Raw genomic sequence first — 23,746 nt, forward strand, 5'->3', positions numbered from 1 at the left:
GAAGTCGTCGCGCGTCAGTAGCATGAATATTAATCGAAAGCCTGGAATCGATTAAATTTGCGAACAAATAAGCGTCAGGTGCAGAAAATTCGGTAGCAATGCCAGCAGCTTACGAAATATGAGGTCAAGTTGGCGACGTTCGAAAAGCGCTACTTAAGAAAAGATAAAACTGTAATCCCCACTCAGCAAGCGGACAGTCCACTTCAAACCACCCTTCGCATCATTCGTAACGATTTCGTCACCAATACGAAACAAACGGGAACGAGACAAGGTAATAGAATGTGTAGTAAAACTGTAACCGGATCCCAAAGGTTCTACTTTTTCGTTGTCAGGATACATCCGACGAACGTAGAAGGGCCCGATCCTGTTTTCCTTCAGTACAGACTGCTACCCTCCGCAAAACGATCCTGGCTCGAACCAGCTTCTGACTTTAAAGAAATACACTCGTTTGTGGGGGACTCACCTGAAACCCAGCTGAATCTCCAGCTTGTGGTGTTTTTAAGCAACTGAATGTGTTGCATTAGGCCACCTCCTGTCTCAGTTGGTACGGTATTCGAGATAAGGCGATACATGTATAGACGTAATACATACGGTTGCTGAAAATTCTTAAAACATCATAAACGAGAGACTCAGCCGGGATCCAGGTGAGTCTTTCGCAAAACTAAATCTGTTTTCAAATGAGTGTATTTCACTAATTTCGTGCAATTTGGTTTCAAGTAGAAAATAAGGTTGACGGAAACTCGGGGACTGCGCCTACCTGATGAGTCCAAAGAACGGCGAAGGCGGTCTTAGCCTATCAAAGAATTTTCAGCAACCTTATGAGTAGGGTATCCCGTCTATACAGGTGTTGACTTATTCAGAAAACCGTCTAATTAGTGGTGGATGGGCTGAATGTAGTAGTCAGACAACTTTCTGAGTGCGCCAACAGTTGGTTCGACCAACAATCTTACAGAAATAACTGGATACAATTTTTATAGAAATCGTACTTTAGTTTGAAAAACAACTCAAACCATAGAAACGAATGAAATAAATAAACAAATACGAATGAATGAATAAATAAATGAATGTTGTGCAAGAGAGGTCTAGCCATCTAGTGCAGTTTACAACAGAAAGTGTTGGTAATCAAGTGGAACACAGCTGGGCAACAGTATGGAAATGGTGGTACCTTTAGTACATAACTTACCACTGAAGTAGACCGCGCCAGCAGACAGAAGGGCAGACAGTGCAACTTTGACTGCCTCATACGAGGGCCTACGCATTTGCAGATCCCGGTAGACCTTGGTCAAAGCAGACATCAGCTGATCCATGCTGCAGCTTGCTTCCGTTTGGGTGTGTTGCCAAATCAACTGACAAATAACCTCCTCCAGGCGCATTGTTCTATATTGTGGAACCCGTTGCATCAAGAGACCACCGCATCAGCTATGCTTCCGTTTGGGTGTGTTGCCAAATCAACTGACAAATAACCTCCTCCAGGCGCATTGTTCTATATTGTGGAACCCGTTGCATCAAGAGACCACCTGCATCAGCTAAATCGGGAGAGCGTAAAAGCAAACGGTGACCGGTTGTTTGTCAGCCTGCATAAACATGGAGATAAACCACATTGGACAGGCGAACCCATTCATGACTACATATTCCCTATGCAAGGTTATTCAAACGGCATATCCACTTTTACGACTGTCACTGACAGAAACAACAATGTGAGAACATTAGTGCTCAACAGCTGTTCCATACGGTTCTGAACACCCGTGCAACAACAAACCATATCACCCGGAAAAAGCTTACAGTGGGAATGATGGAAGGCACCCGGAATAGTATAAGATGCAGACAACACGGGAGCTCAGTCGTGTAGAAGGGGGCCTGTATCTTGATGAAAACAAGGCGAAGTGTAAGACCTATCGTCAACAGCCGGTCTCATTTGGGCGATTAAGGGCCTAGATCACCGGAGCTAAGCCTACACAAAAGTAAATGGATAAAGATGCAGAACCAGCTGTGAAAATCTCGACCTAACTGAAAAAAGTCTCAGTCAATTGGTAGTCGTAGTTCAGTAGGACTAAGTTTTGGGATGTCCATCACGCACAGACATAAAATCACGGAAGTTGTCATCGGGAGAGTCGTTAGACAAGGCGACTGCGCATGGCCATTGGTTTTTACCTAAGGTGAGTAATTCGATTGCGAACGCCTTCTCATCAGCCGAAGTTACATCACCGGTCCGTCGGGCAGTGAAACGGTATGGTTCGTCAGTGACTGGTGATGGAATATCTGCGAGCAAATTGCCCAGCTCAGCGAAGAAAAACAACGAAGATCTATACGACCTGAATTACTAATATTCCCTTTCAGTAGAGGTCAAACACTAAAGTGGCAGCGAGGTATGGAAGCCACCACCAGCTAACTCAGCTATGCTGGTCGTCACTTACTCCTTGGAATACTCCCAGAAGGGACACATAAATGGTTAGACACTGACAAACACAATGACCCGATTGGACACTCAATGGCGCGCATGGATTCAAGCCACTACCTTTGGCGCATAGTTTCCTTTCCCATTCTATCCAATAAAAAATCCACTGTCCCTCCTGTATCCACGCGTAAACGACACCAGTTACTGATTGCAACACCTAGCCACACACCAGTATTTTCCAAGATCATGAGCGAACAAAACTGTGGCACCTAAATCACTTCACAACACATCTAGGGTTCATGGCTTATGATGGTGACAATAATGATGCAACGCACTTCGGTACTAGTGCAACATTGTATCCGTTTTGGCTTATCGGATATCGTCGACTGAGCAGTAAATGCTGCGCCACCAAGAAAAATTTCGACGTGAACTTTGAGGTAACGCAGTCGAGCTATTGGGCTCCAGTGACCGGTCGCTTCCCCTACGGCTGCTTTCAACCCAAAACATGCCCTACCAGGAAGACAGAAGCACCTTCCATCACAAGATAAAAGCAATCTATGACCTACGATCTGTATACTAAAGTATGGGTAATCAGTTGCACCCTAGTCCTCCTAGATATAACGTGAACAATTGAACGATGTAACTAAATTTAACCTTTGGCAAGTGTCACGTAAATTCAACTGACAATTGAACGATGTAACTAAATTTAACCTCTGGCAAGTGTCACGTAAATTCAACTACTTTCAAAGTCATCTCGTGTAAATTATTCCGACGGACGTCAGAGACAACATAATTTGCCAGTTACATAAAGGGCAAATGAAGTTTTTATTTGTGAACGAAGAGGCAAGCAGTTCGTCAAAGGTCTAAAAAGTTCGGAGGTATATAAAAACGAGTTCTTGATAAATAACGTCCAGAATTAGGTCACCTTGTTTCCGTACATTCATCCCAAGTCTCAAAGCCTGTCCCTTTAGCCTGAAAAGTAGCCAATCAGCTATAAGCTACCTTAGATGTGGTAGGCAGAGAAGCTGACTGAAGTCAGGGTTACAACAACGCAGCGTTGCTTGTCGAAACTCCATGCACTGTGTGCCCACACAGTGGACATAATATATCGCTCAGTCAGCCCTGTCAATAAGAAGGTACGCGAAACTCCGCGACATTGTGCCAAATTGCACCTTAACGGACAAACTGGCTGCCAAAAGGCAATGCAAAGACGGTCATTCCTACGAACAGTTGTTTGAGTAACAAAAATAACTCAGATAATGTCCAAAAATAGTTGGTGGGAAAAACTCGAACAAGAACATGCCAAGGTTACACTGCTTCGGATAGTATTCAACGTAATCGAGTGGTGTGGGTTATAGCTTTCTGAGGAAGACCATTCGAGCACACAAATGTCTCGCCCTAGTGCGCAGAAATTTTCGGACTGTGGAGTCAACAAAGCTACAATGAGTTCGATTCACTGCGACAACGAGTGTACGGACAAACTGAACACTGACTGTGAATGTGACTTATGAATAGTGCTGACCCATCTCTCACACCTGCGAGGTTAAAGCGTCTAGTCGTCTTCAGATAATCATGGGTCTTAAATTGTGTCTAATGATGCCTTTAAAACGCTATCGTTCTATTTGTCTTCCGGTCGAATATCGTCAGTAGTATTCCGGGCTAGGTAATAGGTGAATGGTTCTAAACGCACCTAAGCAGCATCCAAATGCAGTGTTACCTATTCCGCGCTGCTCAATTGACGTAAATGGAACCGACATATAAATCTAGAGATCGATATCAAACTTGTGAACTGTTTGCCAAAAACCAACACCACCAACCAACCACTTGTACAAATGACGTTGAGTTCGAGCAAGAATGTGAACCCAAGTTTGTCATCACGTTTTATCGACTAATCTATGGCCTTGTAGGCCAGTTGACATGGAACACGAATCGCCGACCTTGAGGTGTGGAAAGCGGATTTATCAGGTGTTTCTTCGATCTACGCTCTTCCTCGTCGTGTCGTCTAACTGCACGTACGTCCGTACCGTAGCCAGAGCTTGCACTGATAAGGTGTATGCAAACTGTGGTAAGCAGCTTTATCGGGCGTGAAGGCCCTATCACACGATATGTAAGTTTAATATCAATTCCCAACCCCCCAGTCCATGGTGTTTTTAGCAGTGATTCGACTCCTGAAATCGGTGCAATCGTCGACTTACCGTCCAATTCGATGGGTCAAAATAACCGGATATTCGTACAGATGTCAGTAGCTCGTCTTTTCGTTCATACAATGCTAGTCGCCAACCTGTTCAAATAAATATGTCAACAGCTTGCTAGCATGAAGTCGCGGTCCTGGATACATAATCGCTGAGTACGCTATTTCCGGTCCAAGGAGAAAAATTTAAGGCACAATAGATGTACTAGCAACGACCACAATGCATCAGATGAGGGCGGATTTCTAAGGTTTGAAGCACATATGTAACTTTGTAACAACTAAGGCAGTCAGAGAATATGTTCAACACTCTAGGCCGTGGCATTTTGGGGCATTGCATACAACACACGACGGGTTGTCAAAACAGAAGTGTTTTACGCGCCTGTTTGAGAGGAACAACGAAACTTCCAAGAGAGTAACATAAAGGCGGTTGCAAAAACCTAGGTAATGTTGGTACGATCTATGCTGAAAAACCTGAAAGTACTGTACAGCTGTTTCATCCTTATTGGGAACAATGAGCAGTGCGCATTGGCTGGGAGCTTCGAAACTCTGATCTCCCGGATAGTAATTTGAATACTCAACCATTTGACCGAGATCGCTCTGAGTAGCTCGCACTTAGACGGAATCTCAGTTGAAGACTACCAAACCTCCTCACACCACCACCAATCCATAAGGAGCTCAGAGGAAGGATCGTTAACGAAACCAGGAAGCTTCCATCTGAGAAGTCATCACTCAAGGAGCCAGTCAATACGTGACCACGCGATGTGGTAGTACACGTGGTTACTTCACGGATCATCCACTTCTACGTCCTCACTGGACCGGGCTACATGGAAGTGAATAAGGTCAGTGATGTAAATGGGCCGATCAATTTCGCTACTCAGCTTTGAGGAACAGAACATAAGCAAACAATTTCTGACTCATCGTTTATTAGAAAAAACGGAGACATCGGGTTGGTAGTGTACTTCAAAAATTAGACGGTAGGTAGTCTTCTGCATTTGCCCAGCTATGACAAAATAAAATGGTAGCAACCTGAAATTCATATGCGGGCTAGAGAAGCCTTTTCGTATGGTATTCTAGTGAGTATCCATGTTAAAGAGAGGAGTTTGTGCACTCAAAACCGGAAAAGGCAATTTTCTGTGTTCTATAAAATAAAAGTCCTTAATTTACATAACTCAGATCTCTCGTCAGTACTAATATCCGAACAAAAGAGCCAAAATCATGATCCTCGGATTATATATCAAATCGAAACGTTATGAAACCCTTTCAAGAATAACCCTAATCCTTAAATAACATTGAGCATACGCTTCACTCAGCTAACAAACATTTTCAACCGCATTTCAGGTAACACTCACTAAGAAACATTGCATTACAAAACCAAAAGGACGACATACCGTTTAGATAACATTGCAGCATGCGCAATAGCCATAAGTTGTGCACTAACTTATAATGATCCGAATGGCGCTGATGGCGCAATTTCTACTTCGTGTTAAGTTTAAAATAGCGCATTGGATGACTGCACCACTCCTGTGGAATTCCTCCAACCCAGTCTGTCCCAGCCAATAGCATCTAACGCCGGACACATCGTACTACGAGTTTTACATTCCAGTCACTGCACATGTACAGTGATTGACTGAAACCACCAACTTCCGTTGAAGTAATTCGGTGTATGCACTGAATCACCGGTGAATGAAGAAGGTTCATTCACCGGTTTGTCAAGCATTCATTCACCGATTTGTCAAGCATACACAACGTTTAACATCGTTCGACGATTTCATAAGTATGCATTGTTGCTTCTATACTCGTTGATATACTGAGTGTGAACTCTGAGCAATATGTTTGACTGGAACCCTGGCAATTAATTCCTCAAAAACTGAAGTCGAATCAACTGAATGGCTCAATGACTCCACTCAATGTCTCCCATCCATGTGCCCATTCCATCATATACTGGCCCATATTAATTTCCTATTGACATACGGCAGTTGCGCGGAGAAATAATAACTTCCAATCAGTAGTTGTAGCTTAGATTCAACAGCCGAATAAGTATGTGACGGCGCTGAATCCCTACGTTCCGAATAGAGTTGGGCATGAGTCCGATTGAGCTTGACTGGCAAAGAGTTCATAACCTAAACACTTTCTAGTCGTTTCTACCAAGCATTCGCATTCCAAGTCAACTTGGACAGGGAAGACGAGTTGTTTGCCGTAGCTGAATGACGATTTTCAAATTCTAGACAACACAGTTTTCTTACAGTGGGTCAATGTATATTCCGTGCAACTTTGTTACGGATCCCGCGACTAAATTATGGGATCATCTATGTTCTTAATCACGACTAAGCAAAGACGAACGGAGATAAATGGATTTGGGTCAACAAACGACAAATTCAAGTGGATAACTAAATGATGACGCCGCTGAGGAAGATTCTGAACAATATTTCCGACCATTTCGCCTCAAAACCTTACCGAATCACTTAGATAAACTCCGGGTGAGTGCATGGATAACACTGATCGTCCTTTTTTTCATTCAATCAACTCCATTCTTAAATTGTGTTTGGACAATTGCAGTACTAGTGTACTCCACGTGGTTTGAACTGAGATCAACTCAGCCGCCTCATGAGATAAACGAGAAGGCATTCATTGATGATGTCAAGCGAGAATCACTGCGTGGTTTGGTTAAAGTATTCACCTCTTCTCTGTTTACGGCAACGGGCAGAAACTTCAATTATTCCGACGCCTGGACAGAAATCTGATTTTTTTCAACCTTATAGCTACACCACCTTGTTCAAGTTTCAAACAAACAAGCCAAGCTAGAACTCAAGGACTGAAATGGGTTATATTAATCCAACTTTTATACTTGTATTGCATTCACTTGTTTGGTTTGTTGAAAAAAAGGAATCTGAACGTCAGTAGTGATACGGTCCTCTCATTGACTCCAGATGTAGTGCGAGGAATTTTTTTCCCCTCGGTGCTTCAGCAATCTTGTACGGGCGAGTATTTTTCCAACTTGCACACCGGCTTTGTTGGCGGCGTTATCTCTATATGTGTGTGTGTGACGCAGTCACACGTGAATAGGGAGTATTCTCGGCCTACAAGAATACCAAACTAGCACGGCTGAAAGGTAATAAGCCCCTGACTTCGGTATCCAAACGTCCTAATTAGTAAAACAGCCCTCCGTTGCTGTGATTGTGGTAACACGCGTCTCAAACCATCAAGGATTGCCCCTAATTTTTTTTCTAGCCGCTAAACTGCTCAACTTGAAGTCCTAATCTCCACCTGACTGATGCCCTTTGGAGAGACCATCACACAGATGTAAGCTACTATGAACCTAAGACGAAATAAGTGGATATTCTTGAATAGGAAAGAAAAGAATATGATCAAGATGTTATTCATGAACTGTTCAGAAGCGTATCCAAGAAATGTTCGAGGAGGAACATTCGGAAATAATAACCAAAATCTCCTTCAAGAGGCAGAACTATTGGATAGATCTATAAGGTTGTCGTACCGGTTTCTAAGTTATGGACATCTGGCCAGCACCATTTAACGATACCGTTAACCTGTCCTGAAGGGATGGCACTGTAAACTGGTCTGCTAAAATATGGCCGAAATTTAATTCTGCCCAGCACCGCTGCTGCCCCAAACACTGCACGTATCAAGAAGATAAAAGGGAAATTAGAAGTAACTTTTTAAGTCTTGTCGGCTGTCATGAGACACGCGTTCAATGTATAAAAGTAAAAAACGGACAGATTTAGACTTCAGGTCGCAGTTATACAGAACCCTAAGTATAAAAATATGAAAACCGGAATTAGAAAAGTGATACTCGTACACATGCAGAGGTTGCCTGCAAGTTCACACGGAGACAGAGCATACCCCTGAAAATTCACTCAAATCAGAAGCGTCCTGTCGAAAGCTGTTACCCAGACGTGGTGGTCGGGCTTGAGGGCTGGAACGATCCCACAGGAAAACCAGAGAGCAGCGGTCAGACCACTACTTTGTGGACCATACTTGTGAGTCAGCCAGTGTATCACAACAAAAGCCTCGATTCTTCCATTGCCCTGTTAGTCAGACTTTTGAGCCGAAGGCTCAAAATAGAGCAGCTCAAACGAACCTCAGCCCTCGGCCAGGGCAACCGGGTAGTGTAAGTTGCCTTCCCAGCTATTCACCCATCGGATTTCACCCACACCCCCTCCGCACCCTTCAAATAACCCGCCGCTGCCAATCACTCTGTCAGTCTCCGAACTACTATTCCGTGTTTAAACCATCGCCAAGCAAGCTTTCCCTTTCTGTCGATATATTTTTTGTCCCCAAAACACACATATAAAGAAGCCCCACTTCCATTGTGTACATCAGGTTGCTCGGGGCAAGCTCACATCCCACTCTTCAGGTATCTGGTGGTCAAGATGCAATATTTCGTGGTACATATGGCTTGAGAGTTCCGCCCAACCCCACGGCTAAAAGTTCCTTAACGGACTGAATTTCAGTACACGTTTTCTGCGCTGTACGGTTGTCCGGTTCAGTTGAGATTAACGCAAGTCGATACATTAAAAGGCGTCTATCTGTCGCGTCAGTACATGAGCCGACAGACCGATCCTGAAAGTGAAGCAACAGCTGCACTCTATACCAGGTGGTTGGATCAAAGGGTCAGAATAGATACTTCTGGTGAAATGGAGCTCTTGGATAGTGATTCCAATTTTCGAAAAGAATGCAGGTGTCGTTGAAAAATCTTTATGGTCTCAGCCTGTTAGTAGTGGTCATCAAGATACCCATTGGAATCAATTATCGGGGGATAGACTCGTGGGAATCGAGCTGGGTTTTGCTCTATCGGAAGATGAACCGACCACAGGCATATGAACAGCGCCACTCCCTCACGCGTCCAACGTCGGTCTTTTTTATCTGAAGGCAGATAAACCTGATCATTAGAAACTATGACGCTGTCTTCTAGATTTTTCCCCATGGACACGTACGGATATACGGTGAGCTTTTGCTAGAGTTCACAGAGTCCAGTAATGTCGGACAAGGCTGCCTTGCCTCGCAGTTTTTCTCATCTTTGTTATTGAAACTTGAAACTTTTCCGTATGTCCCTTAATCTTCAACTGTCACACGGCTCCCGCAGCGTCCGCTGACAAATGGAGCATGCAAATGACACTTCTTGGTCAAGCACCAGCCATTTTTCATAACTCGAATAAGTCGACTACCATGTTTGATATGCGAGTCACGCCTGCAAATTGTAAAGTGCCTCTACAAGACTGGGTAGGATCAAAACCAAAGCTTATGAAATGTTTACCTGGATAGTTATGTAAGTTACACTAGGTTGGTTGACGACGAGATTATCATTGAAACCGGGATGGGTAGTACAGCTCCTCCCACCGGCTGCATCTAGAACGTCAGTCAATGCGTCCCATACTACTCTATGGATGATAAAGCGGTCTCTGTGTACAGGTATAGAGAAGTTATCGGAATGTGATGATTAACACCCTCGAAGCACCGGACGGGTAAGTACGGAAATCAGATCAGTAACGCTGCAGTAAGCCAGCTGTTTCTAGGAACTAATTACGCTGAACAGTTCACGCTCTTTGGGACAAATACCTCGTATGTCGGGGGACTGTTTGTCTTGAAGAACTCTTCTCTTCCCAACCACATGCTGAGTGGGAACGATCGAAAGCTGGAAGGGAAGCATGAGGTACCTAATCATTAAATGTCGCCTCGCCGGATTGGGATCCCGGGACGCAACTCATCAGTACTTGGTGACACAAGCCGACGGCTCAATCACGCAGTGACTGGTGTTCCTGCATCAAATCTATCGTCCCCAATAAGTGGCTGCCAGATTTCTCACTTCCGCAAGCGATTAGAACATTCCAACACCAGCCAAATGATTGGAGAGTCGTCTCCAATACCTGGCTACACATACTCTAATCTCTCACTTTTCGGTAGCTGAAATTGCACCAGCTACGAACAACTTATCCTTTACACATGGTTTGGAGCTCATTAACCGAACTGAACTGGAATGGAATAACATACTTTTAAACTACTGACCTTAGGACGTACCAAAGTTTCATTTGATCAGTTCGGTTATGATTAGTATGTGCATTTTCATCATCCCATGCAACTTCATTTTAAAATGTATCGCTCCGGGATACTAAGCCAGAAAACCACACCACTATCGAGATAAAAGTACTTACTGAACTAGGATATATTTAGACAACCACCAAATCTGCTGCCCAGTCAAGCCGACTGGTATTGAAGGCCTCAATTTAATATCTCGAGTATCGTCATCGTTTGTCCTTCTGTCCACTGCCTAATGAAATCAACAGGGTCATAGACATGTCATTGACATAGGTCAACTCAGAAAAAGAGGGATTCGTTCCTTTTCAAACAAACCATACTAGTTCCATGGTTCCAAGGTTGGCTAGTAGCACAAACCTCAGGTTTTTTAATTTTTCCGCAACAACACATGAATTTCAATGGAAGGCACGACTTTGCTCAAGGGTTCCTGAGATTTTCAGGGACTTACATGGCGCCTTAGGTTGTCATTTGTTATTCCAGGCTTGGTTTCATCTAGTTATCTGAAATCCGTTAGCACAGATACAATGTAACCTCTCTAAAAGCAAATACTACACATATGGCGACGGTTAAGCTTATCAGAATCCGTTTCTGACCATTACAAACCGAGTTCCTATATGTCTGGTGGCAACGGCTAAAGTGAATCTATCCCACTTCACCAGTTGCACTACCTCATTCCAAAAATAAGCATACGGATTTTACTACAGACTATATTTTGTTTCACGGTTGCGGTACGCTGCGGTCAACAGTGTCCAGCGTTCTGGAGCAACCGTCGTCCACCGAACTCGTCAGCGGACAACGCAGAGGAGTTTTAATGCACCTAGTCACCTCCAACGGTTCTTGTAATGGGCGACTCTATCCTATACAATGTAGGGCGATTAAATGAATGTCTTAAAAACCACGATCCTACATAAAGAAAATAGCGCCTATTCGAGCGTCAGTTTCGAACAGTCATCATACAAGCATAAATCATCTTCATAATAGCAATAAAGTTATCGAAGCATCTAAACTCCGGCTTGGCAGTAAACTTTAGTTAATCGTATCCAAACTTCAAGGGCGATTGATGCATCCTACAATACTCTTGGTACTTGGCACACCAGCATTCTACGATATCACATTTTGACGGGATGATCGACACCCAAGTTGTGCGGTTTAAAACTGCACTTCTTAGTATGTGATAAGTTAGCTTTGGCTGTTTGCATGGGGCACGATAAGGGAACCAGTTATTCAGGGTAAAAATAGGAAGGCGACCATGGGGTTGTTGATCAGTCATTGATCAAAGTCTTTGAAAGTCGTTGATACGGAACTTCGTTCAAAAATGTCATGTTATTCTTCAGATACAGTTGCTCAGTTATAAAGGCGGCGTCTGAAAAAACGGACGGAAACTAGTCCTTTCGGGAAGGATTCTATGGGTCAAAAGAGACTTCAAAGGACCGTGAAGTACCCATCTCGGAAGGAGAGAAACATTTCAATCGCATCGCCATCCTGATTGTGAATTTTGAAGCAGCAAGGTGTTCGGTGAGTTGAAAGTGTTTTCAATAATCGAGAGTGAAACCGCATTAAGTACCAGGTAGTTGGGCTTCATCATTGTCCTAAGGTACAAGTATGACGCAAGAGTCCTCTTACAACGTTTTAGTGCGGTTTTAAACCAGAACAAGTGACCTGCGATGTTCTATCACGCTCGTAAATGGTCTGAAATAGAGCTTAAAGTTTTATTAACAACATCGAAACTTCCAATTCTTTGCGACGCATGGTTATCCTGTTAGTTTGACCTGCTTTTCACTTACAGATTCAATGTGAGTAACTGAAGGGAATAATACTGATAAAAATAGGTGTTGTCATCGACCAGACAGAGGGTTGTAAATGAACATAACGCCAAGATAGTGGCACGTTGTGGGGCAGCAGTGTGATTATTGTCCCCTACATTCACCCTATGGTGGATGAATGCAGTCTCCTGAGTGCAGCTAGGTCGACAGCACGATGAACATTCAGCTCCGTGGACACTCTTCGTGGGTAAAGTCATTTGTTCCCGAACTATGGAAAGCTAGAATCGCCTTTAAAAAGACTGGAGAAACACCCGTTGCGGATCCTCTGGACTCTATTCGGAAATATTTGTTTTGGGGGACTTACTGTAAAATAGCTTTTCGTGTATTAACTTTTCTACTAGCCAAAAGCCGAAAACCCAACATATCGTTTTTGTTTTGTCGCATATATCACGACGCTCATGACACAAACGGACCTTAATTCCTTCGGACTAAATGGATAGGTGCTCTTGTAGGCGCAGCGCGCCAAGGTGGGGACAGATTGTTCTTCGTACCTCCTTCAGAATGGCGCAAACCGCGAGGCGGTCACTTGCAGAAGGACGTGAAAGATATCGCAAAGAGTCTGGATGTTGTTGATGTAGTAAGCCTCTCATGATGCGGCCCCCGTGACCCACCTGTGGTTGGCTGGATACACAGCAAGAAATAGAGGCTGATCGATGTCAGCGGCCCTCGTGCTGTCAGTCCAGATTGTCCGATTGAACGCTTGGAGGTGTGAGCAATTTAGAATGCTTGACACAGGCCAGCACTAAGTTCACTCACTCCCTCACTCACTCTTTTTCTCTTCTTTTCACTCTGGGTCTCTAAATAGAATTAGACGGAACTTATGTTTGTACGGCAGTGAAGCATCAGTGTCAACACTGATGTCGCTGTCTCTGACGAAGATAATGATGAGATTCAGCTTGGTAGCACATTTCTGTGACACTCTGTCTGACGCTGTTGAAGTTCATAAACCCTCGAGGGTGAAATAGACCTGGTGCTTGGAATGATCCGTTCATGCAAACTCCCGGTTAATTGTCCAGCTTACATTTCCCCATGACAAAGTACCATAAATTGTGCTTTCTAGAATGGCTTACATTCATAGGCAGTTAGACCATAGCACGGTACTTCCCACATACTTGGCGTCAAAATTGCAAAAGGTCGGACAAACCATCAAATCAAGATGCTTCTAAGGTTAATGAGAGCCGGAAAAAAACAAGTGATTCGGTAGACGAACTATGTAGAACACTTACAGATGGACTCGATTGTAAATCCGAATGGCGACTTGAGCTGAGTACGCATCCAGGATAACTTGACTATTTGTAGATGATAGTCACTCCCACCGACCAACAGCACATAGGGTTCAAAGTGCCCGAGCAGGTAACAATTTTGCACAGCTTGTGCGAGCCACGGATTTTGTTGACCAGTGATATTTATGTACTTGAATGACATGAACAAATCAAATATGTTCATGGCACACGACGGAGTCTGGGTGTGTTTGGCGAATGAAACCGCCAAACACTTCGTCGGACCGACAGAACTTGGCATTTTGAAGTCTACTGCCATTTCTGGACGTAGCGATCAAACATGGATCACATTATGAAGAATAAGGAGATTTTCTTCTGAAAGATAGAAAGCGTTATTCGGCAAAACTACACGGAAGTAACTGAGATGATAAAAAACAGCTGGGTTTCTTGTCGGTCAAGAAAAACACAGGGCACCTGGTTTACCTTCGACAAAAAGAAACTGACGGTCAAACCCCAATCAAGCCAACTGGTTGAGTATTCACAAATCAAAGAAAACAGCGTGGCCTCTGTCGCATGCATCATTGCGTGAAAATTTTTGATTGGGTAATGAAACAGACATTCAGCCGTAGCGCATATTCTGACAATCTGCCGTGCAACTTGAAGAGGGAATGAAGGCCAATACACTACCAAATTGCTCAATCCTAGACAGGACTAATTGAAAAGCCAGTTTTGAATTCGAACCGACCTTCAAATTAGTTGTCTCGTGCCTTAATCCGCAAGCTTTTAGGAAATAAAGTTGCGTGTTGATGTCGATATATCCATCACTCGCAATAACCAGCCAAACAACAAAGCCCAACCGCATTTAGGATTACTGAAGGGAAGGTAGAGTCCGATATGCAGTGTCCTCTTGATATACTCAACTTCACTAATGTTGGATATTCGAAAGCATTGCTTTTTAGTAATGATAATGACGATGATGATAACGACTAGTGATGACGGCATTAACTAAAATTAGGGCGATCGCAGTGATGCCGATGAGATGGATAAGTCAAATCCAACAAAGACAGTTCGCGTTTTGTGCCGAGGATCTTACCTAGCAGCATGCCGGAGGGGGAAGAAGCAGGCAAACCGTGAGTTGAGCTCCTATGAATGCTCTGTTGATAATGTGCACACAAATTGGTCATTGATTCGGTTGAGGGCTATATAATTTCCCACCGTGCAGAGATTACGGAAAAGGTCAGCAAAGGGTTGTTTCTTACAATTGAGTCAGTTGAGCTATATGAGCTTCGAGGAACTGACTGATGATGTTTTCTGTGTAACAGGCTTTTCTTTGGAATAAAAATCAAATCGTTCAACCGTAGCACCCTTTCGGTGCCTAGCCGCCATGCCAACGGAAGGAGACACGAAGGCTGGGATACTGACAGGTTGCTCAAGCCTAGACAGGAATAGTCAGGATGCTGAGGCTGGGTTCGAACCACAGGCGTTCCGGTCCGTACGCTGGCGCCTTAATAAGTGAGCTAGGCTCTCCTTAGCTGTATCCCGAAAACAGTATAAAAAAACACTACACCTCACATCACCAAACGTATAACTTTCCTCGAGGACTGCAAATTCTCATACACTGCCATGTGCGGTCGACGATAAGATTCTGTTAAATTTCACAGCAGCTCGGCTAGAAAGTGATAACATGCTCGTCAGTGGGACAGTGCACATGCTATTTGATGTTAGGTTTTGAACACAAGTGAGGAGTATCAGATGGACTCAAATATGGGGGTGGGCATCCTGCGAAACTCAGATTGATAGCAGTCGCTTTCGTTTCGCATTACCATGTCACGAAACTTTCTCCGACAAAAGATCAAATAGGGGACCATTGTTTTCGTCGGTAGGTAACGACTCAGCATGCGTAGTACATTTAACTTGATAAGCTTGATTAGCTTCGTTTACCGCTTCAATGATTCAAATTCACTAACAAGTGAGTGCGCTGAACTCAATATCGGTCACTTAGGAGGACACCATAGTAAAAACTGGGTGACCAAAGGAACCCTAGACAGAATAAGCGTGGCTGAAACGGAGTGGAGACTATCGGGGTCGGAAAGAGATAAATGATCAGCGATAGTGTATGTAATAGTTGCAGGTTGACAATACGACCCCACTGGACAAAGAGGCACGTGGCGACTGCAGTAAGTCCTGAGGCGTAACCGGTATGAGGGGATCCCAACCTAAAGGGTAAAATGCACTCACGAGGCGAGATGGCGAGATGGTTAGAGCGCGAACTTACTGACCGGAAGGTCCACGGTTCGAATCCGACCTCTACCTCTGGATTTCCCCTGTCTAGGCTTGGGCAACCTGGCAGTACCTCAGCCCTCGTGCTTCCATGGGGTAGCATGGCAGTTAGGCACCGAAAGTGTTACAACTGAGCAATTTTGTTTTACTGACGGAGGCTAAAGACTGACCAACGGTAACACTTAGTAATGAGTAGGGCAGGGTGACGGGAGGCCTAGTGGTAAACTGGGGCGCGGCCGGGCAGTGTAATGGAACTAGCACAGAAACTGAACAAAGATTTCCGGCTACTCCGATCAACCGATCAATTTGACAGACATAAACCATGTATTATAAGTACATTGGCTTCAGCTGCTACATTTTCGATCACCGGAAATTGGGAGAATGTGGAACATACAGCCAAGCATTGGAGGCGATGGTATGTTCACTCGGTTTAGAAACTAGGCAGCTACGCACTTCAGGCCATAGCTTTGGTGCACGAGCGCCACTACCTCCGCGATTGGGCCATTTCAAGTGTCATTAACCACTGGCGAGGTGAGTACCGGGATCCCCATCCAGGAGGGGGCAGCAGTTATTGACCGGGCTCAGTTTACTGGTTAATGAATTCATACTTCGTTGCCAGCTCATACAATGTCCACCTCTCGGTCGCTTACACCCAGAACAGGGCTGGGCCGTCTTTAAGGCAGACGGCCTTCCGGCATGCGGAGTACGTGTACCAACCATCGTAACCTATGAAACATGAGTAATCCACCCATCCAACAGGATTTTCTTCTTCTTAGGACCATCTAGCGCACCTCAGTATTACTAATTTGATGTGCCGACCATAGCCAACAAACGCTTCGGAGACAGCGATGGTCAAACACTGACATCTTCCGTATGTCCTTTGCGCGTAGAGAACACGTCTCCGATCCATAAAGCCGCATGGATCGCCCCGCCGCATTGTAAACTCTGACCTTTACGGAAAAACTGACGTCACGTCGTCACCGTAGGTGTGAGAGGTTCGCAAAAGCTGACCTGGCTTTTTCAATTCAGGAAATAACCCCATCTCCAGCTAGTCCCCGGGACTTATACAGCTGCCCATGCAAACAAATTTACCTACCACATCGATTGGTTTGTCTGAAAATAAGAGGTTTGTGTTTGATTTAACCGTCTTATAGCAGCGCTTTACACTTTGGAACTTATCCCAAGCCGTGCGGCTGAGTTATTTAAGTTATTTAAAATGTGTTGCATTTTTGAAGGATCTGAACCAAGGAGAACAACATCGTTCGCATACCCACATCTGTGAGCGAACGTCTCGGGGGGTATTTCGACTCCCGAGGTTTCAGAGACAGGTAGAGTAATTTCAAGCAGTGAATCAGTAACAAAGTTGAAGAAGAAAGGTGAGAAAGGGCATCCTGCCTTGTACCACTGGACGTGGTGAACTCGCGCAAAAGCTTGCCGTATACTCGTACGTGCTCATGGGAGTTCGCATACAATGCTCTCATAAGGGATATAAATTTGGAACACCCTTGATCCCGAGATACTGCCGAATTTCCGACGATCGATAGATCCAGCGAAAAGGGATAACATAAGGCGTCTGAAAGAGCGGCGCCGTGCGAGAACTTGTCTCAAGGTGAAGATATGATCGAGGTATGGCACAACCCTGCTTGATTCTCACGAGTATGTCTCTCCCGATAATCGATCAACCTGCACAAAATAATGCGAGGGCACCTCAGATGCGACGTGGCTGATGCCACGATCGCTTTCGAAAGACTTTTCCGTGTCCCTATTGAAGACTGGGATGACGGTCGTGGAGTTCCGTTCCACTTCGTTCAAATTTCCTGAAGTATGCTCATCAAATGGTTCACCAGGATCTCACCGCCTTGTCTGAAAAGTGCGGGCGCAGACCATCTGGACCAGGAGCCTTGTTGCGGTGAAGCATAAATAGCTTGCACTCAATTTCTGCTGTTGACGTAGGGCTGCTGTTGATGTTTCATTAAGGCCCGCTGGGTTCTTCCAGTGATCATGTTGAAGGAAACCAGATAAAGCGTTCGTCCCATCGCCCAAGACGACAGTTTTGTGAGTGAATTGTTGTTCCGTTTTTTTTTCGCATTTCGTTGCGGACGCTTGTCTTTTTTTCAACCACTCGACCGAATCAGCGCTGTTGTCTGCGCCAAAAGTCTTCTCCATGTCCTGTGCCTTCGCAATCAACCAAACTTCAGTCATTATTTAAGCTACTGATTATCCGTTGCTTAAGGGATATGAGTGCGCCATCATAATCGCTAGCTGCTGATATGGCCTCGTTGGCCGGTGATGCAGATTCGAACTCATGTCGGGAAGCAGTGGCAGGGAAGAATGTGGAAAGAGGAAAATTTAACGGGTAACCTTTGTCAGATTTGAGAGTAACATCCATTAGATGTCAGCCTTGCTGCTGGCGTCGGCAGAGACAGTAAGGGGAAACGACAACAGACGCAAGTTCCACCCATGAGATAGAAGCAGTGGCAAAGAGAATAACCCAAAAATCGCAGGCGAGTGAAATCACGGCTACCAGACATTCTTATCTCTGAAGGGGGCGAAAGTGATCGGTTGGAAAATAATAAATGATGGAAACGTCCTAATTATCAAGCCACTAGCAGTGCGCAGACGCATTTAAATGTGTTTCACAGTCAGTTACATGTACTGCGCAAGATGCAGTGATGAAAGTCAAAGGTGTAACTGCAAAGAAGCACACACAATTGGAAGGACAAACCACGCCATGAGCACCAGCAGGCGTCTGTAACCGGACACCCCACCTCGAAGGGTGCGATGTGCCAAATGGTGCAAGCCGAAAGGTATGTATGTTTAGCTTTCATCGCCACGTTAGTTTTTTTGGTAGGCTACGCTTCGAAAAGATTGAACTTTGTCACGCTGCGGCCGTTTACGTACCTCCATGACCCACTGAATTAGGCTTCACTTCGACATCCGCAGAGCTTGGCTAGTGGATAAGGGTCTGACGAACACGGCCTCCTGGTCTTCCAAGTTGGGGGTTGGAACAGTTACAGTGACGTCGTCGTTAAAAACCTGCACTACTGTAGTAGTATGCCCGGAATTACCCGCTACCTTGCGGTCAGGCTTTCGAGTCAAAGGCATTGGTTGAGAACCACGGAAGGAATTACCCGCTACCTTGCGGTCAGGCTTTTGAGAACACTAATCGTCTGCCTGTCTAGGTGTGCGCCCCCATGACAGCATCCCATCCCGCGTACGACCATGATCGTCACACCTAAAAGGTATCATCCTGGCACATCAATCATCACCTTACTTGCTGCCCACAGCAGGGTGCACGTTAGTCTCGGTGCATCCCTTCTTACAGTTTCACGTATTCCGTCTTCTACCCCACCCTACCCAAATTTGAACACTATTTGTAGATCGCAGCGTTAAAATTGACCGATTGGTTCACTGTCGACTGCAGTTTCATTAATACGAAACACTCTGGAGACTGTTTTTAAGGCCTGAAATCCTTCAATGTTCTCACACCGAAAGGATAATGATGACAAGCGGCTCTTACTCGTACCCTAGATTCCCTCCGCAGCAATTTAGGCTGTCTATGAGAAGCAAGAATTCAGGACTGTAACTGAACTGAATGCCCACTCGCTCTCTTCCGTTTCAGGCTGCGCACCTTTGGTGACTTGGAGGCAGCTGGAGCTGGGTTCGCCAGGATAAATATTGTGTTGAACCATCGAGTGGAAGCGTCTCTGCTCGATTGGATTCCGGCTGACAGTCACCTGTGTGAATCTAAGGAAAGTGAGATTCATCGCACCCTGATTATTGTCTGCCTATGACCAGGCAGACTATAGCTCTAAACCTAACAAGGAACTTATATGTTCTTGGTGTTTTTCACAACGAGTTTAAAGCTCAGACTTCGTTGTGGTTGCTTGTTACATGAACACTCACGAAAATAAGCTGGACGCTACTTAAGTCCAATTGGGTGGTAGTCTCGGGGTGGACAGGAGACGCACGTACACCGCGAAGCGCCTGGTGCAGTGGTGCCAACCACAGACTGTTCTTTTGCAGCACCGCTTTCCAGAACAGCGAAAATCGTTTGATGACATGGTACCCAACAACACATCAGCCCCGAATCCAAAGACAGTACGTTGCCATTAGTTAATGGTGACAAAGGCCGATCACTGCATACCGCTCCTTATTGAATAGCTGCATGGATTCCGAGTGGAAGAGTTATCCGCAGCTGGTTTTCACTCCTATTTTAATGTCTAGCACAACTCACGTAGCCAGTGGGAAACTTAGAGAAGCAAACAGACCTATCAGAGCCAGTTCCTCCAAGACCTGTCGGTCCGATGTCAACGCTTACTGGGGATGGATATCAAAGGCCTTACTCAATACCGGAACTTCCGCCTGTAGTACAATCCGGCCAATCTCATCCAAGTACTGGATTTCTGATAGAACCGTGGCTTTACCGGAGACCCGGAGACACACTCCTCCTGGTTGCAACCACAACTCAACTCGACGCATCATCTGAAGCCGGGTGAAACTGAGTGCTTGTAGAGAGTGGAACGCTTGGTGGATCCAAAAGGTTGCATAACTGAAACACGTAAAAATTCTTGGAACATCTGGACTGACTGGACTTCGGAAGCTTTTTGTCAGTTAAACCATCAGGGGGCAGAATGACTCCCTGGTATCCAACAGAGAGCATTTGGATCGTTGAGACAACACTCGAAACAACTCAGTTAGTTACCTAAATACTCTAATCTGAACTTCAACAGAAGGGTGGACTGCAAATATAGAGCCGCCTTCGGCTTCAGAAGTGTCCATATGTATATATCTGATCTAAGTGCTTTGTTCAGTGCTTCTCAAGCCTATTTGCGTCCAACTGAGAAAAATGGACTGTTTAGTTGTTGGTCTGCCCTCAAAGCTTGGCAGTTGGATTGCAAACATTTCATCACCAATCGAGGTGAAATTGTCAGTGCAGGGTGAATTCTTCCTCTCCTATCTGGTTATACGGTTTCTAAGCGGTCTTCTTGTAATATGATTGGTCTCCAGTGAATCCGACTTCGTCTCACTCTCTTGTGTCTGTTTGGTTCGTTGGGTGCATTCAATTCTAGTTTCGTGTGTGGTTGTTTTGTTGTGATCCGGCCGTTTTCTTCTTGCTATGTCGTGTGAATCTGTTCCCTTGATTTGTTGATTCAGTGGCCTTCTGTTTTAAGTGATTCTCATTCCTTGATCCAATCAGTCCGTTGGTTGTTGTTAGGTTTCTTAGCTCAGAGTCCCATGACTGCGTAGTTCTTTTGCTCGCAACGGCTGGTAGATTGGGTCAATGTCGATGTGTTAATTGATCAGTTTTTGTTTCGAGCATCACGCTTTAAAAAATTATCGCTCTCGTTTTGTCCTTTTGTGAGCAAATATTTGAACATTGTCCCAGTGGAACTCCCGTCTTCATGAATTGAGACAACTGACATAGGGTCATGTCTTCCGCTGGCAAGCCTGTGCTAGTTTATTCTAGAGACGAGTTTACTTCCCGTTTAACCAACATGGTGTTTGTCGCAGTCGTAACACTTACGTTTGTAGACCACGTTAATCTTCTTCAATGTATCTGTTAAACAATAGCACACGGGTCCCGCTTTGCCGCTCGCAGTCAGGCGCTGCTATGGCCGAGAAGCCAATCCCATTCACGATTGGCCAAAAGTTTTGGGACGCTTGCCGGTCCGGCACCAAGCCGAGATCTGATGGGTCGAAAGTGGGGACAGAACAACCAATCATAACCCAGTGTTGGCCGAATGCCGGTTGCCAATGGCGCATCCGGAATGCGTCAGAATTTCTAGAAAGTTATTGCCGCCTAAGCTATATATTTGAAATGCTGTATAAGTGCTCCTGACTTCTTTTTGCGCGTTAATATTGTCCGTTCAACTTTCGTGGTTGTTTTGAATTAAACGCTAACTTGGGAGTCTCAGACAGAGAACTGAGCTGAGCAAAACATCGTTAATGCAGCATGCAACCTTCCCTTTCGTTTCGAAATGATAATTCTCAACACGTTACCAGGCTTGAAGGCGAACGTAATTCAACGCCGCCGTAGATATCGTGCGGTCATCTCCGCGAAGTTTCTGTTGTACGGCACTGTACTCTTCCTCTGCTCTGGTTGTGCCGGACACCTCTCAGCGACCCCAGTAACCAGAGAAACGTCAGTTTCGCTCCCATTGTAACAAAGCCTAATGTTAAGGAAACCCGCGAAACCTCAAACCGTGAGCATCAGGCGGGATTTTGACCGGGTAGAGGCTGTGCCGTTGACATCCTTATACTCTTCCAGCTATTAAAGCAATGTCCTGTGTACAGACGGCCGGATATCCTGGCGCTCCCTAACTTCAGTAGGACTTTTGATTCAAAAATATTTAGAAGGTGAGTATGTAAATAAAAAGCTACGTTGTTCAGTTGGACTTACCAAGGGACCGCATTACTGGGTAAAACCAAGCACGTCAACAGCCCGTAGAAAAAATTCTTCGGAACTCAAGCTCACAAACATAGGAACATCCAGATACGTTGCGACGTCTCAGGATTGTATCAACGACTTGTTTGAATATATATAAAGCCGTCTTGCTACCTTAATGTGGTTGGGGACACCTAGATGGACCGAAAACATGGTGATAATAATAATGTTCCCTAATTTGTGCGGCGACGCCTACCGCAGCGCCCAGATTGTTTTGTAGAAATATTTGTTTTTTTTCCGGTTTTTAATGGGTAGAACGGGTTGATATGTCTAGCATATGGTTAAACTACGTGAGGACGTGCGCAGTGAAAACCGATGTTTCCGTAATTTTCTTATTTACCTCGTTGTTTGCAACATGTTGAGGAATTGGTCAATACAATGAGAGCATGCTTCCAGTCGTTTCAGATTTTAGTTTGAATGCAACGTCGTATCCAAACTATGTTTCAGGCAAGTGCCTCCATTCTCTAAAGTGTGTACCGTGTCCATCTAAAGTGGACTTGAGTCGCAATTGCGATTGACCCTATGGAATCGGTAAATAATCAGCTCCCCTTTGTGCTTCAAGCTGGTTAACCTGTGTCATGACGCCTTCAGTCAAAAACAAGATCAACGACAGCCGCATGTCACATAAAGCGCGGTGAACTCATTCTCCTAGGGCATCAGTTTTGGCAGCAGTGGATCACAAAACGCACCTGGGTATACACGGACAACGGAAAACTGTAACTTTGTGCAAACCAACTCTTGGATGGCAGACTAAAATTTCAATAACACTCAAAAATATATAGCTCAGCGTGCATCAGCCTTGTTTGAGCAACAGCAGAGTTTCATCTGGGATTCACAGTAACCGAAGTACGGGCTAACTTCTCGTTTGCGAAATAGTACTTTGGAATTTTAAGCGTGGAATCTTCCTCAATTTTACTGGTAGCAACGTGCACTCCCAGCTGATGGGTGCCATATTATTAGGCGAGATCACTTCAGCACGGTCATGAGAGCAGCAAAAGTCTTCCGATGCATGGTTCTGATTGTGCAGGAACAAGGGAAGTGCGTCTAGAAATAAGGTATATTCAACAAATTTCGTTGTGCCAAAACCAGCGCCAGCTGGTTCTGATTGGTGCGAACGCCTATTCGTGAGAGGTTCCGGGTGGGTAGAGTGCTTGCATTGCACGACACCATATAGTCGTATAAAATAAGTAATTTTTTAGTAGAACAGGCAAAAAGTCCACCAGGATGGCCTGGAGCCTCGTGTGCGGACACAGATTCATCAGACTAAGAAGTTTTGGTTTGCACTTGGTGCACTCTTGGTCGGGAAGAAGCAATCAACTTTAACACAAGGGTGGGCCA

General features: G+C 44.9%; 1 protein-coding gene across 1 annotated transcript in view; it reads right to left on the reverse strand.

The window, feature by feature from the left end:
* Positions 1–21,527, reverse strand: part of T265_11735 (hypothetical protein) — a gene marked incomplete at both ends in the record, with an annotated part of 42,788 nt that extends 21,261 nt beyond the window's left edge. Inside the window, 3 exons of the mRNA XM_009178473.1 lie at positions 1,184–1,526; positions 13,687–14,052; positions 21,488–21,527. Coding sequence (XP_009176737.1) covers positions 1,184–1,400 — 217 coding nt within the window. The remainder of the gene's footprint in view (positions 1–1,183; positions 1,527–13,686; positions 14,053–21,487) is intronic.
* Between the last annotated feature and the right edge of the window lie 2,219 nt (positions 21,528–23,746).

Source organism: Opisthorchis viverrini, assembly GCF_000715545.1.
Source record: "Opisthorchis viverrini unplaced genomic scaffold opera_v5_567, whole genome shotgun sequence".
In the NCBI taxonomy this organism is placed as follows: Eukaryota; Metazoa; Platyhelminthes; class Trematoda; order Opisthorchiida; family Opisthorchiidae; genus Opisthorchis; species Opisthorchis viverrini.